At 42.8% G+C, this 14227-nt stretch overlaps 1 protein-coding gene across 1 annotated transcript; it reads right to left on the bottom strand.

Annotated features, from left to right (window-relative positions):
- Positions 1-467: 467 nt before the first annotated feature.
- LOC143348799 (uncharacterized) lies at positions 468-11899 on the bottom strand. The gene is made up of 3 exons (XM_076779411.1): positions 10868-11899; positions 1522-1703; positions 468-1093 (listed from the first exon to the last, which is right to left on the bottom strand). Exons 1-3 carry the CDS (start codon positions 11643-11645, stop codon positions 875-877), a joined length of 1179 nt encoding a protein of 392 aa, XP_076635526.1. The 5' UTR covers positions 11646-11899; the 3' UTR covers positions 468-874.
- Between the last annotated feature and the right edge of the window lie 2328 nt (positions 11900-14227).

Below are 14227 nucleotides of genomic sequence, written 5' to 3'. Positions count from 1 at the left end.
CGGACGAATTCGATGTTTAAAGAGGATTTTATTCGAACGTCGAGGCGTATTATTGGCCATCGATTAATCGGCTATCGAGCACCGGAGATCGTCGACTCGTCTAATTGCCGGGGGGATAATTTATTTCAACTTTCTAATCGCGTACGCGGAAACGGTGATGAATCAACATCGAGAGCTTTTCAATTAGCGGGATCGTCTCGCGGTCCCGGCGACGCGCGCTAATTAATATGACTTATACGCGCTTAAATTGCGCGAGAAGTTGTCCGGTCGTGTCCATTTAGATTCAATTGGGAATAATAAATAGCGCGGCGAGGATAACGAATAAAATTTACGTTTACCTATAAATCTCACGGCGCAGTGAGATTTTAATGGCCGCTGAATGGGGAGTCGGGTGTCTTGGCAGTGAGAATCAACAGGCGTCATCTTCGGTATTACGATTTATTAAATAAACGCTTCTACTTCTCTCGACGGTTTTATATTTATACAAAATTGGAAAAAGGCCCGTCCACGAGTCCCCTTACGAAGATCGTATTTACACGGTTTTCGAGGACGATATTTACACTCTATGTACAGGGCACGCGTAGATCTCGCGTGCCCGTGATTGGCACAGATTCACGACATCTTCATGGGGAGTGACGTGTTCCATTCTGGTCGTCCAAGCTTTGGTCCAATTCTCCGGTGGACGCTTTCGTGTTTTCGTGCTTTCGTCCAGATGGTAAACGAGTCCCGTTCCGATTCAACGTGTTTCAACGAACCCGTTCCGTTTCTCGGTTTACCTTTCGGGCGTTCCATCCCTTCCCGAAGAGGAGTCTCCGGAATAGGTTCTTTGGAGGTGGGTCAGGCCGCGGCGGGTCTCCGGGTCCCCCGGTCGTTTTCATTCCCTGGACGGGTGCTGAGAGATCGAATGATGCGGCGTTAAACCGGGATGAGACAGCATTCCGACCGGGTAGAGGCTCGCCGAGGCCAGCAGTCCCGGATGGGACCCGTACAGCGCCGTGTGATGTTGCCTGACCGCTGACATCCTCAATTTCTCAATCTCCGCTTCCTGCATGCGCTTCGCCTTCGCCCGACGGTTTTGAAACCAGATCTTCACCTGCAACCATCAAACGGTTCGCGTTTGTTCGCGGCTCTGATCGAAAACCAGAATTTAAATCTACTCGAAAGCGAAACGTTCCCGGAAATATCCCGGTGCGTACGGCGAATTTGCCAAGATTTTCAGTGACACCGCGACGATGGAAGGGAAATTCTGTCCCGGGCCAGAGATAATTGCTAGGGTCATCGCGTGTCTCGAGCAATTTGTAGTCTATTAATAAAATTACCGTGTTACCGAACGCTAATTACCCCAGCATCTGGCGAGATCTGTTAACTGCTCGGGAGAATAAAGAAGGGAGTTAACGCGAGGTGCTAAACGCGAAACGTCGATCGTAAAACGGTAATTCTGGAGATGGCGTTCGAAACGATAATGCCGGAGGTGTTGCGCGCTCGAAAAGCACGGGGATTCTTTGTTGGTTCGAAGCTCACCTGGGTCTCGGTGAGGTGCAGGGAGGATGAGAACTCGGCCCGCTCGGCCACGCTGAGGTATTGCCTTTCCGTGAACTTCTTCTCCAGCGCCAGCAATTGTTGCGTGGTGAAAGGCGTCCTGGGCTTCCGGTTCGGCTTGTGTTTCCTCAGGTTGCACTTGATCTTGGCCGGCTCGCCGTTCTCTGGAACCGAAAGCGTGCTCGGTTGACGCTGGAACGACGGTTTCGCGCGAGCACCGAGCCGACCGCAGCGTCCTGTTTTTGCCGGTCGCCGGATCGATCGCGGGGATCGCGTCTTTTTAGGGGTCGATTCATAATTTTACCGTCGTAACGGCGCCGCAAACTGGCCTCATTACCTTTTTGCAAGGCCGACCGCAAGATTCCCGGCCGCGAATTGTTCCTCCGACCGCTTGTATTCATTAGCGGGGATATATCGTCCTAAGCGAGAGGTGCACGGATAATAGCACACGAATAATTCCACTTTACCACGGCCCACGACGCTTCTCTAGACCTTTCGGTTACGCGAGAAAATTTGCTGCGAGCGATTCCCTGGTCTAGCCATTTTTTAAAGGATTTTTCTGATAAAAGTATGTATTGACTCTGAAACGAAGTATGCTGATTGCAAGTAGCCTTTCTGACGCTCATCATACCACGTTCAGACCTTTCAATAATGTGTTTATTGCGAATTATTTCCTAGTCTAGCCATTTTTGAAACAATTTTTCTAATAAAAATGGACGATGTATTAACTCTATCATCCCTAAACGAAGTATGCTAATTGCAAGTAGCCTTTCTGACGCTCATCATCCCACGTTCAGACCTTTCAATAACGTGTTTATTGCGAATTATTTCCTAGTCTAGCCATTTTTTAAACGATTTTTCTAATAAAACTGAACGATGCACTAACTCTATCATCCCGAAACGATGTATGTTGATTGCAAGTAGCCTTCTGACGCTTATCATCCCCCGAATATCCCATGCTCAGACCTTTCAATAACGCGTTTAAATTTGTTGTGAGCGATTTCCTGGTCTAGTCATTTTTTAAAGGATTTTTCTGATAAAAGTATGTAGTAACTCTATCATCCTGAAATGAAGTATGCTGATTGTAAGTAGCTTTTCTGACGCTCATCATACCACGTTCAGACCTTTCAATAACGTGTTTCTTGCGAATTATTTCCTGGTCTAGCCATTTTTGAAACGATTTTTCTAATCAAAATGAACGATGTATTAACTCTATCATCCCTAAACGAAGTATGCTGATTGCAAGTAGCCTTCTGACGCTCATCATCTCCCGAAAATTCCACGCTCAGACCTTTCAATAATGAATTTAAATTTGTTGCAAACGATTTCCTGGTACAGCCATTTTTGAAACGATTTTTCTAATAAAACTATGCATCAACTACGAAACGAAGTATACTAATTGTAAGTAGCCTTTTTGACGCTCATCATTCCATGTTAGGACCTTTCAATAATGTGTTTGTTGCGAATGATTCACTGGTCCAGCCATTTTTGAAACGAATTTTCTAATAAAAGTATGCAGTAACTCTATTATCCTGAAATGAAGTATGCTGATTGCAAGTAGCCTTTCTGACGCTCATCATTCCATATTAGGACCTTTTAGTAATGTGTTTGTTGCGAATGATTCACTGGTACAGCTATTTTTGAAACGATTTTTCTAATAAAACTATGCATTAACTCCGAACGAAGTATGCTAATTCTGAGTAGCTTTTCTGACGCTCATCATACCACGTTCAGACCATTCAATAATGTGTTTATTGCGAATTATTTCCTAGACTAGCCATTTTTGAAACGATTTTTCTAATAAAAATGGACGATGTATTAACTCTATCATCCCTAAACGAAGTATGCTAATTGCAAGTAGCTTTCTGACGCTCATCATCCCCCGAATATCCCATGCTCAGACCTTTCAATAACGCGTTTAAATTTGTTGCGAGCGATTTCCTGGTCTAACCATTTTTGAGAGGATTTTTCTGATAAAAGTATGCAGTAACTACGAAACGAAGTATGCTGATTGCAAGTAGCTTTTCTGACGCTCATCATTCCACGTTAGGACCTTTTAATAACGTGTTTGTTGCGAATGATTCACTGGTCCAGCCATTTTTGAAACGATTTTTCTAATAAAAGTATGCATTAACTCCGAACGAAGTATGCTAATTCTGAGTAGCTTTTCTGACGCTCATCATATCACGTTCAGACCTTTGAATAACGTGTTTGTTGCGAATGATTCACTGGTCCAGCCATTTTTCAAACGATTTTTCTAATAAAAGTATGCAGTAACTCTATCATCCTGAAATGAAGTATGCTGATTGTAAGTAGCTTTTCTGACGCTCATCATACCACGTTCAGACCTTTTAATAATGTGTTTCTTGCGAATTATTTCCTGGTTTAGCCATTTTTGAAACGATTTCTCTAATAAAACTGAACGATGCACTAACTTTATCATCCCGAAACGAAGTATGTTGATTGCAAGTAGCCTTCTGACGCTTATCATCCCCCGAAAATTCCACGCTCAGACCTTTCAATAACGCGTTTAAATTTGTTGCGAGCGATTTCCTGGTCTAACCATTTTTGAGAGGATTTTTCTGATAAAAGTATGCAGTAACTACGAAACGAAGTATGCTGATTGCAAGTAGCTTTTCTGACGCTCATCATTCCACGTTAGGACCTTTTAATAACGTGTTTGTTGCGAATGATTCACTGGTCCAGCCATTTTTAAAACGATTTTTCTAATAAAAGTATGCAGTAACTCTATCATCCTGAAATGAAGTATGCTGATTGTGAGTAGCTTTTCTGACGCTCATCATACCACGTTCAGACCTTTCAATAACATGTTTGTTGCAAATGATTCACTGGTCCAGCCATTTTTGAAACGATTTTTCTAATAAAAATCGACGATGTATTGACTCTATCATCCCTAAACGAAATATGCTGATTGCAAGCAGCCTTTCTGACGCTTATCATCCCCCGATTATCCCATGCTCAGACCTTTCAATAACGCGGTTAAATTTGTTGCGAATGATGTCCTGATCTAACCATTTTTCAAACGATTTCTCTAATAAAACTGATCGATGCATTAACCCTATCATCCCTAAACGAAGTAAGCTAATTGCAAACAGCCTTTCTGACGCTCATCATCCCCCAAAAATCCCACGCTCAGACCTTTCAATAACGCGTTTGTTGCAAACGATTTTTCTAATAAAACTGAACGATGCATTAACTCTATCATCCCGAAACGAAGTATGCTGATTGCAAACAGCCTTTCTGACGCTCATCATTCCCCAAAAATCCCACGCTCAGACCTTTCAATAACGCGTTTGTTGCAAACGACTTTTCTAATAAAACTGAACGATGCATTAATTCTATCATCCCCAAACGAACTATGCTAATTGCAAACAGCCTTCTGACGCTCATCATCCCCCGAAAACTCCACGCTCAGACCTTTCAATAACGCGTTTAAATTTGTTACAAACGATTTCCTGGTCCAGCCAATTTTGAAACGACTTTTCTAATAAAACTGAACGATGCATTAATTCTATCATCCCCAAACGAAGTATGCTGACTGCAAACAGCCTTTCTGATGCTCATCATCCCCCAAAAATCCCACACCTAAACCTTTCAATAACGCGTTTGTTGCAAACGACTTTTCTAATAAAACTGAACGATGCATTAATTCTATCATCCCGAAACGAAGTATGCTAATTGCAAACAGCCTTCTGACGCTCATCATCCCCCGAATATCCCACGCTCAGACCTTTCAATAACGCATTTAAATTTGTTGCAAACGATATCCTGGTCTAACCATCTTTAAAACGATTCTTCTAATAAAACTGAACGATACATTAACCCTATCATCCCTAAACGAAGTATGCTGATTGCAAACAACCTTTCTGAACATCATCCCCCGAAGATCCCACGCTCAGACCTTTCACTAACACATTTAAATTTGTAGCAAACAATTTTTCTAATAAAACTGAACGAATCACTAACTCTATCATCCCTAAACGAAGTAAGCTAATTGCAAACAACCTTTCTGAACATCATCCCCCGAATATCCCGCGCTCAGTGTCGCTTCTCGTACAACAAGCCCGAAACAATCGACCACGAGGAAACGGAACATCGAGAGAGAGTCGCGTCAGAATATATCGGTTATATTCCCCGAGATTTGTCTCGAGACAATTGACAGATTTGTAGAGCGGAGGTGAACGGCTCTAGAAACGAGAGATCTCGAGACGAGACAAAAGGCCGGATCGTCGGTCTCTCCTCGTCGCTTCTGAATTTCAAATTTTCACCGACTCTCCCGACTGCCCCCGCCCCCTCGGGAATCGCTTTCTTCCTGCTCGGAGATCCGCGAGCCGGGCTTCAGCGATTCCGAGACAGCCTCTCCCGACGGTGGAGAATCGTCCTTTGTGTTCTCTCTCTGCCCCGAAGGTCCCAATTAGTCTCGGTATTCGTGGATCTCTCTGTCCCTCTCTCCACGCTGGCGATCGTTGCCGAAAACGCTAGCTCGATTTTAATCCGACCCGACGATCGGGAACGCGCATTCGAAATAATTAGCTGATCTCGCGGAGATACCGGTGTTCCGCGAAACTGCGGATCATCCGAGGCGGGGGAGGATCCACCAGAGATCCTCTGCCAGACGTTGCGTAACGAGTGTAGCAACCGATCGGATCGTACGCTCCCGTTCCTCCAATCGATCGATAATCACCTAAATTAAACAAAAGTGCTATTTGATTGTGCAAAATTTCAGATCTGAGAATTTCATTCGATTCATTCGGAGCAACAACGCGCTGATTTATGCGCTCCGCAAAATGTACCCTTTATTTTCATGCAAATCGCTGAAATAATTAGCTGATCTCGCGGAGATATCTAAAACAGTGGCGATTGTATTGAGGAAAAGGCTCTTTGTCAGGGTTGCGTAACGCTTGCATGGGCCACGATTTCTCAGTCTTATTATCCGATCTTGCAATTAATAGAAATTAAAGTTCTCGAATGTGTAAACCATTTATCTCGTTTACTGTGAATTGGATAAATATTGCTGGAGATTTTGTTGTGTGGAGCCCCTTGGGCACCGTCTCCACCCCTTTTCGAGACTTGTCGAGGTGGAGTACAGCAGGGTAAAGTTTGAAGGGTTACGCAATCTGCGAGAGCACCCTCCACGAGAGACCATATTTCAAAATTACGCTTGTTTCCCCCTACACGACTCGTCCCCGCTGTACCTCCAGCCTGTTTCGCCGCTAAGCGATTATGGTCGATTGTGTTCCGCTTGCAGAGCTCCCTAAATTGCGGCACAATCGCGCAACAATGATCTATAAATTGATACGGAGATACGGGGATCGCGGTAAAAGGCGACATCAGCCGCCATGGTTCTTTGCGGTCGATAGAAAAAATCTCGTTACGGACAAGCTTTTTAAAATAATAACGCGAATAAACTCTCCAAGTGGACAATCTTAAAGACAGAGGGCTTATTATTTAGGTCTAATTTGTATACTTGCATTGGAAAGCAAGAACGAGTGCAATATACAGGGTGCTCGGCCACCCCGAGGGATTCTAGAGGCCAAAATAAGAATACCAATTTGTTGATGGAGGCTTCGTTAAAAAGTTATTGACAATTAAGTTCAAAAGTTTCAAATCGTTCTGGAAAAATTATTTTTGGTTGTAGGGAATGATTACAAGCATTTTTGGTCAATACATATACCCACGAAATCCTATCCACTTTGGAGAAAAAAATTTGAGTAGATACTGAAATTTTTAGACGGAAATTAAAAAATTTCAAATCATACTAAAAAAATTATATTCAGTTACAGGGGTCAATTACAATCATTTTTTGTTATTTCACGTATCCTTGAAATCCTAACCACTTTCTAGAAAAAAATTCGAGAAGGTTGTGAAATTTTTCGAGAGAAAAAAAGAAATTTCAAATCATTTTGGAAAAATTACCTTCGGTTGCAGGGGTCAATTACAATTATTTTTGGTCTATACACTTACCCTCGAAATCCTACGCACTTTCGAGAAAAAAATTCCTTACTGAAAATATAATTTCAGACCAGAAATGTCACAAGCGTATCTTTAAAATGTCATAACTTTTGAACGGATTAGCCGATTTTAATGTTTCAAAATCCAGACAACGCGTATTTTGGTGTAAAATATGTAGAAATTCTAAAAAATTTGGAAAAGTTCGTCCTTAACCATGTAAACTGAAAAAAATCTCTATAAAAATGGTCCAATTTTCAAACGACCATAACTCCTACAATAGTGAATGTATTTCAGTGAAACTTTTTTCTGAACTAGAGCTCGTAGGTACCTACAAAAAAGTATTCGACAATTTTCCTGAAGGGTATAAAACAAAATTATTAAAAATTAAAAACGAATTGTTAAGAAAAATCGATAAGGAGTAGGTGTCTTAATTTTGCAGTGAAAAAAAAAATTTCAAATCGTTCTGGAAAAATTATTTTCGGTTGCAGGGATCAATTATAATCATTTTTTGTGTATAGACATACCATCAAAATCCTACGCACTTTCGAGAAAAAAATTCCTTACTGAAAATATAATTTCAGGCCAGAAATGTCACAAGCGTATCTTAAAAATGTCATAACTTTTGAACGAATCAGCCGATTTTAATGTTTCAAAATCCAAACAACGCGTATTTTGGTGTAAAATATGTAGAAATTCCAAAAAATTTGGAAAAGTTCGTCCTTAACCATGTAAACTGAGAAAACCCTTATAAAAATGGTCCAATTTTCAAACGACCATAACTCTTACAATAGTCAATACATTTCAATGAAACTTTTTCCTGAAGTAGAGCTCATGGGTACCTACAAAAAAGTATTCGACAATTTTCCTGTAGTGTGTGAAACGAAATTATTAAAAATTAAAAACGAATTTTTAGGAAAAATTAACAAGGCGTAGGTGCCTTTTTTCAGCGAAAAAAAAAGATTTCAAATCATTTTGGAAAAATTATTTTCGGTTGTGGGGGTTAATTACAATAATTTTTGGTCATTACACTTACCCTCGAAATCTTACGTACTTTCGAGAAAAAAATTCCTTACCGAAAATATAATTTCAGACCAGAAATGTCACAAGCGTATCTTAAAAATGTCATAACTTTTGAACGAATCAGCCGATTTTAATGTTTCAAAATCCAAACAACGCGTATTTTGGTGTAAAATATGTAGAAATTCTAAAAATATTGAAAAAGTTAATCCTTGACCCCGTAAAATGAAAAAAACCCCCCAAAAATGGTCCAATTTTCCAAAGACCATAACTCCTAGCATAGCGAATGGATTTCATTGAAACTTTTTTCTAAACTAGAGCTTGTGGGTACCTACAAAAAAGTATTAAACAAAACTTCCGTACAGAGTCAAACAAATTTATTAAAAATGAAAAACTAATTTTGAAGAAAAATCGACAAGGAAGGTGCCTTTTTTCAGCGAAAAAAAGATTTCAAATCATTTTGGAAAAATTATTTTCGATTGCAGGGGTCAATTACAATCATTTTTAGTGAATACACATATCCTTGAAATCCTAGCCACTTTCGAGAAAAAAATTCGAGAAGGTTATGAAATTTTTAGACGAAATTAAAAAATTTCAAATCATACTAAAAAAATTATATATAGTTACAAGGGTTAATTACAATCATTTTTGGTCATTACACTTACCCTCGAAATCTTACGCACTTTCGAGAAAAAAATTCCTTACCGAAAATCTAATTAGGAGCTTAAATTCAACGAAAAAGAATAATTTCAAATCGTTCTGGAAAAATTATTTTCCTTTGCTGGGGTCAATTACAATCATTTTTGGTGAATACACATATCCTTGAAATCCTAGCCACTTTCGAGAAAAAAATTCGAGAAGGTTATGAAATTTTTCGACGAAATTAAAAAATTTCAAATCATACTAAAAAAAATATATTTAGTTACAGAGGTCAATTACAATCATTTTTAGTGAATACACATATCCTTGAAATCCTAGCCACTTTCTAGAAAAAAATTCGAGAAGGTTATGAAATTTTTAGACGAAATTAAAAAATTTCAAATCATACTAAAAAAATTATATTTAGTTACAGAGGTCAATTACAATAATTTTTGGTGAATAGACATATCCCTGAAATCCTACCCACTTTCGAGAAAAAAATTCTACTAGATACTGAAATTTTTAGACGAAATTAAAAAATTTCAAATCATACTAAAAAAATTATATTTAGTTGCGGAGGTCAATTACAATAATTTTTGGTGAATAGACATACCCCCGAAATCCTGCGCATTTTCGAGAAAAAAATTCAGTAGTGGTGGAACTTCACACGTTAATAACTTTTTAACAAAGCCTCCATCAACAAATTGGTATTCTTGATTTTCGTCTTATTTTAGCCTCTAGAAACCCCCATTAAAATTATTCCCATATCTATGAGTTCTCGAACGTTGCTATACTCTGGATCAGAAGAAACTGGTCGCACGAAACCACTGTTCCCCCCACCTCTCACAGTTCTTCTTGCCCCACCACTGTTTACAGTTTCTACCGAAAGAGCATGGAATTTGATAAGGTGGGGATGGATTTCGAAAACAGTTATTTGTGTAAACGAGACAACGACAGGTTTCAAAAGGGGTCGTCGTCGGATGAGATAAATCGATTGTCCGTCATGAACCGTTCGATTTGCAATTACAACACCTTTTTGCAATAATCGGCCATTGTTCTTGTCGCGTGGAATCCTCGGGGCCCCCGACAAGAACCCTCTGTTCGGTCTGCCTCCGTAGCGCTGCGACGAAGCGAGAAAACTTTGATTGCCTCTTTAACGAGAGCCTCTCGCAATTATCAAGCCGCGACCTCAATAATTAGTGTTAACGATGATTCAATCGCGACGAGTCATCCGTCGCGTTCCGAGAACTGCATTCCTTTCGCGGTGATTTTAGGTGAGTGGGTTTCGTGGCCGTAATTGAATTGCAAATAACCGACGTCGACGGAGCGTCTCAATTACGAAAATTACGCTTAAAAATACCGTTCGCGGTGCCTTCTCGTAACGGAAATGCCCGGAGGATCGGAGGTCCGCCAGGCTTCCGTCGACCGGTCAATGTTACGCCAGAAATACCCTCGGGGACGAGAATGGCGAAGAATGTCGTAGCCGTCGGCGCTCCATTGAACGAACCGCGTCCGCTTAACGAGTTTACAATCGGGCCAGTTTCGAAAAGAATCCCGCGACGAAGAGGACCGCGTCGATTGGCGGGCGGCCAGAGCAGCCACGCTCAAAGACGGGCCGAACGCGGCTGTCGTCGACCCGGCAAATGGCAAATAGCAAAGGGCAAAACGAGCAAACGGAACCAGAGAGCAAAGTACTCACCGTTTAGAGGCGCGTGATGAGAGAAATGCGAGGGGAAGAAGCTGGCGGTGGCGGCCGCCGCGGCGGCGGCTGCGGCCGCGGCTGCACCCTGATGACCGCCGCCCCAAACCGCCGGATGGAGGCTGGCCGGGATCCCGGAGATGCTACCCAGGCTGGAAAATCCAGCAATATACGCTGGCGTCGGTCTAACGGGCGTCGGGCTGCTACCATGCTGGTGTTGCAGGTCCTCCACGTCCACCAGACTGTTCTCGTCCTCCTCCTCGACGTCCTCCGTCTCCGAGCACCTGGACCGAGCCTCGTGCGAGCTGCTCCTCGGCGACTGAGAGCCAAACTCCGGCTGACCGACCGTGGAGGCTTTGGGGGACGCGGAGCAGGCCACGTCCGACGTCGACGCGGAGTCCGTTGACGTTTGGACCACGTAGTCGAGGATCCTGGACGCGGATCGCCTACCTGACGGCTCTATCCTGTCCAGCTCGGACTCCGGGAACCTGGTGAACACTCTGGCGTCGATGGCGTTCGTGGACACCGAGAGGTACCTTGCTCTGTAGTCGGTGGGGTACCTCTGGAGAGTCGAGTAGGAGGCGATGGGAGAGGACCTGGGCGACACGGAGGACGTCTCCTGGCTGTTGTCGGGCTTCCTGGTGTCGGCCAGCAGCGCAGCGACGGAGAAGCTCAGCCGGTGCACCGGCTTCGAGGTCGCCTGGGGCGCCTGGGCCTCGTTCGAGCCTGGACTGGTCGATGGAGGCGTCACCGGGGAGGTCATCCTTATTACTGTCATTCTTGGACCGCGATTAGGCACGCGTACTCCTCACTAAGTCACTCTGTCCGCAGTTCTTGGCTCTTCTAGCGTCTCATAGTGCGTCGAGGTTCAATGAAAAATCCTCTCACTGATAAGGAGCGTCTGAGTTCGCACTGATCGAGGGGGGGAAAAAACGGTTGATCGCGCGAACGGTCACGGTCGACGCGTTTGACAGGTGTCGATGGATCTTGGGGCCAGCTGACCTGGACTGAAAGGCTCTACTCGACTCGAGCTCTCCGTGTGGACTGAGTTTGAACATCGCTGGCCGCGGCGCTCGGGAGTTTTTCGTTTTGCTGTCGCAGGCGCCGTGCAAGTGGGGGCAGAGGGGCGCCTCGAGCACGTTGGTCGAAAAGAGACGAACGTATCGACGCGGGGAGGGGTAGAAAGTGCGAGAAAGGGAAATCCAAAAGGGGGCGAGGCCTCCGTGAGGCAGAAGGGGCATGGCTCCGGTGGCTCCGCCTATTTCGCTGGGTTACTCTCAGCGAAACCGGCTATAGACCTGCTGATTTTTCCCGTCAGGGATAAGTTTCTCTCTCGCGAACGCGACCCTGCTGTTTCAGGGGAGGCACGGAGGGCAGGGATTACCGCGTTGGACACCCTGGTGGGGGTAGCAGGTCCGCAGAGCGAGAGGGAGACGAGAGATTTTATCGTTCGACTCGTTTCTCTACAACGGAGACGGTAATGAGCGTAATTGACCAATTAGGGCCGGCGATTAAGACCCAAAAAATTCAGACTCGGGAAATTTTCTGCGAATCCAACGGGCGCGGAGCCCCGACCGGGTGGGTGCCTGCGTACGGGGGTGGATCGAGTGGGCGATTAAAAGGGGGTGAAAAATAAACGGGGAGCTTTTTCTCCGTGAATTTGGTCGGTTCGCGCAGTCAGGTGTATCGATTCGCGGAGGCTCGCCTCTCTGTCGTTCATCCCCCTAAATCGAGCCGTCGAGATTTTCGGGCCACGTCCGCGAGCGCTCGTTTGTTCTGACGGCGCTGAGATCCCATCGTCGCATCCGTCCGTCATATTTACGGTGGCCACGTGACGTAGCTTTCAACGATAAGCAAAAACAAATGCCTGCCGATAGGGGCTGACGATAAGCGGTCCGAATAAAACCTCATAGATGCTCTTCCATTTGCGCGGAATTGGCTTCAGCCGTAAATTTCATCGCGCGAACTTCCGCCGTCTCGCGCTGGCACCTCATCCGCTCTGCAAGGGGATCGATATCTTCGCTGGAATCGATGGAAACCGTTCCCGTTCGTTTCCATCGCGCGTTGTCTTCCATGTTGCGCAACACTCAAACTACACGCGCACCGTGCATTTAAATTAGTCGCTTGAAATATCCTCGCCATTCCACGCTTCCCTCGGCCGGCCAAATTAACGGCCTGAAAGTAGAACGATTGTACAATTTTCGAGCAACGAGCTGGAAAATTGTTAAAGGAGGGTGTTAAGAAATGCCCAGTTTTGGCATCGCGTGGAATTGGAAAATGTCATCGTTTTTCTGAGAAACGATGGGAAAGTTGTCAAAAATACGGTCAAAGTATGAATGTGATGATAATGGAACTTAGGTATACAGAGTGATCGGTCACACCTGGGAAAAATTTTAATGGGGGATTCTAGAGGCCAAAATAAGACGAAAATCAAGAATACCAATTTGTTGATGGAGGCTTCGTTGAAAAGTTATTAACAATTAAATTCAGAAATTTCGAATCGTTCTGGGAAAATTATTATTTGATTTGAAATCGTTCTGGAAAAATTATTTTCGGTTGGGGGGATTAATTACAATCATTTTTAGTGAATACACACATCCTTGAAATCCTAACCATTTTTGAGAAAAAAATGGACCGAAAAGAAAAACCGAAAATATAATTTCAGGGCAGAAATGTCACAAGCGTATCTTTAAAACGTCGTAACTTCTCAACGGATTGAAGGATTTTAATATTTAAAAAAGCAATCAACGCGTATTTTGGTGTAAAATATGTAGAAATTTTAAAAAATTTGGGAAAGTTCGTCCTTAAATACGTAAACTGAGAAAAACCACATAAAAGTGGTCCAATTTTTCCAAACGACCATAACTCCTAACATAGCGAATGGATTTCATTGAAATTTTTGGGGGAACTAGAGCTCATAGATATCTACAAAAAAGTATTAAACAACTTTTCTGTAGAACGTCAAACAAATTTATTAAAACTGAAAGACGAACTTTTAAGGAAAATCGACGTGTCTAAATTTTTCGGTGAAAAAAAAAGATTTCAAATCGTTCTGGAAAAATTATTTTCAATTACAAGAGTCAATTATAACCATTTTTGGTGAATACACTTACCCCCGAAATCCTACCCACTTTCGAGAAAAAAATTCGAGTGAGTACTGAAATTTTGAGACGAAATTAAAAAATTTCAAATCATACTAAAAAAATTATATTTAGTTACAGGGGTTAATTACAATAATTTTTGGTTATTAGACGTATCCCCGAAATCCTATCCACTTTCGAGAAAAAAATTCGAGTGAATACTGAAATTTTGAGACGAAATTAAAAAATTTCAAATCATACTAAAAAAATTATATTTAGT

Source organism: Colletes latitarsis, chromosome 12, assembly GCF_051014445.1.
Source record: "Colletes latitarsis isolate SP2378_abdomen chromosome 12, iyColLati1, whole genome shotgun sequence".
Lineage (NCBI taxonomy): Eukaryota > Metazoa > Arthropoda > Insecta > Hymenoptera > Colletidae > Colletes > Colletes latitarsis.
The sequence above is the reverse complement of the archived record's forward strand: the minus strand, read 5'-3'. Positions and strand labels throughout refer to the sequence as shown.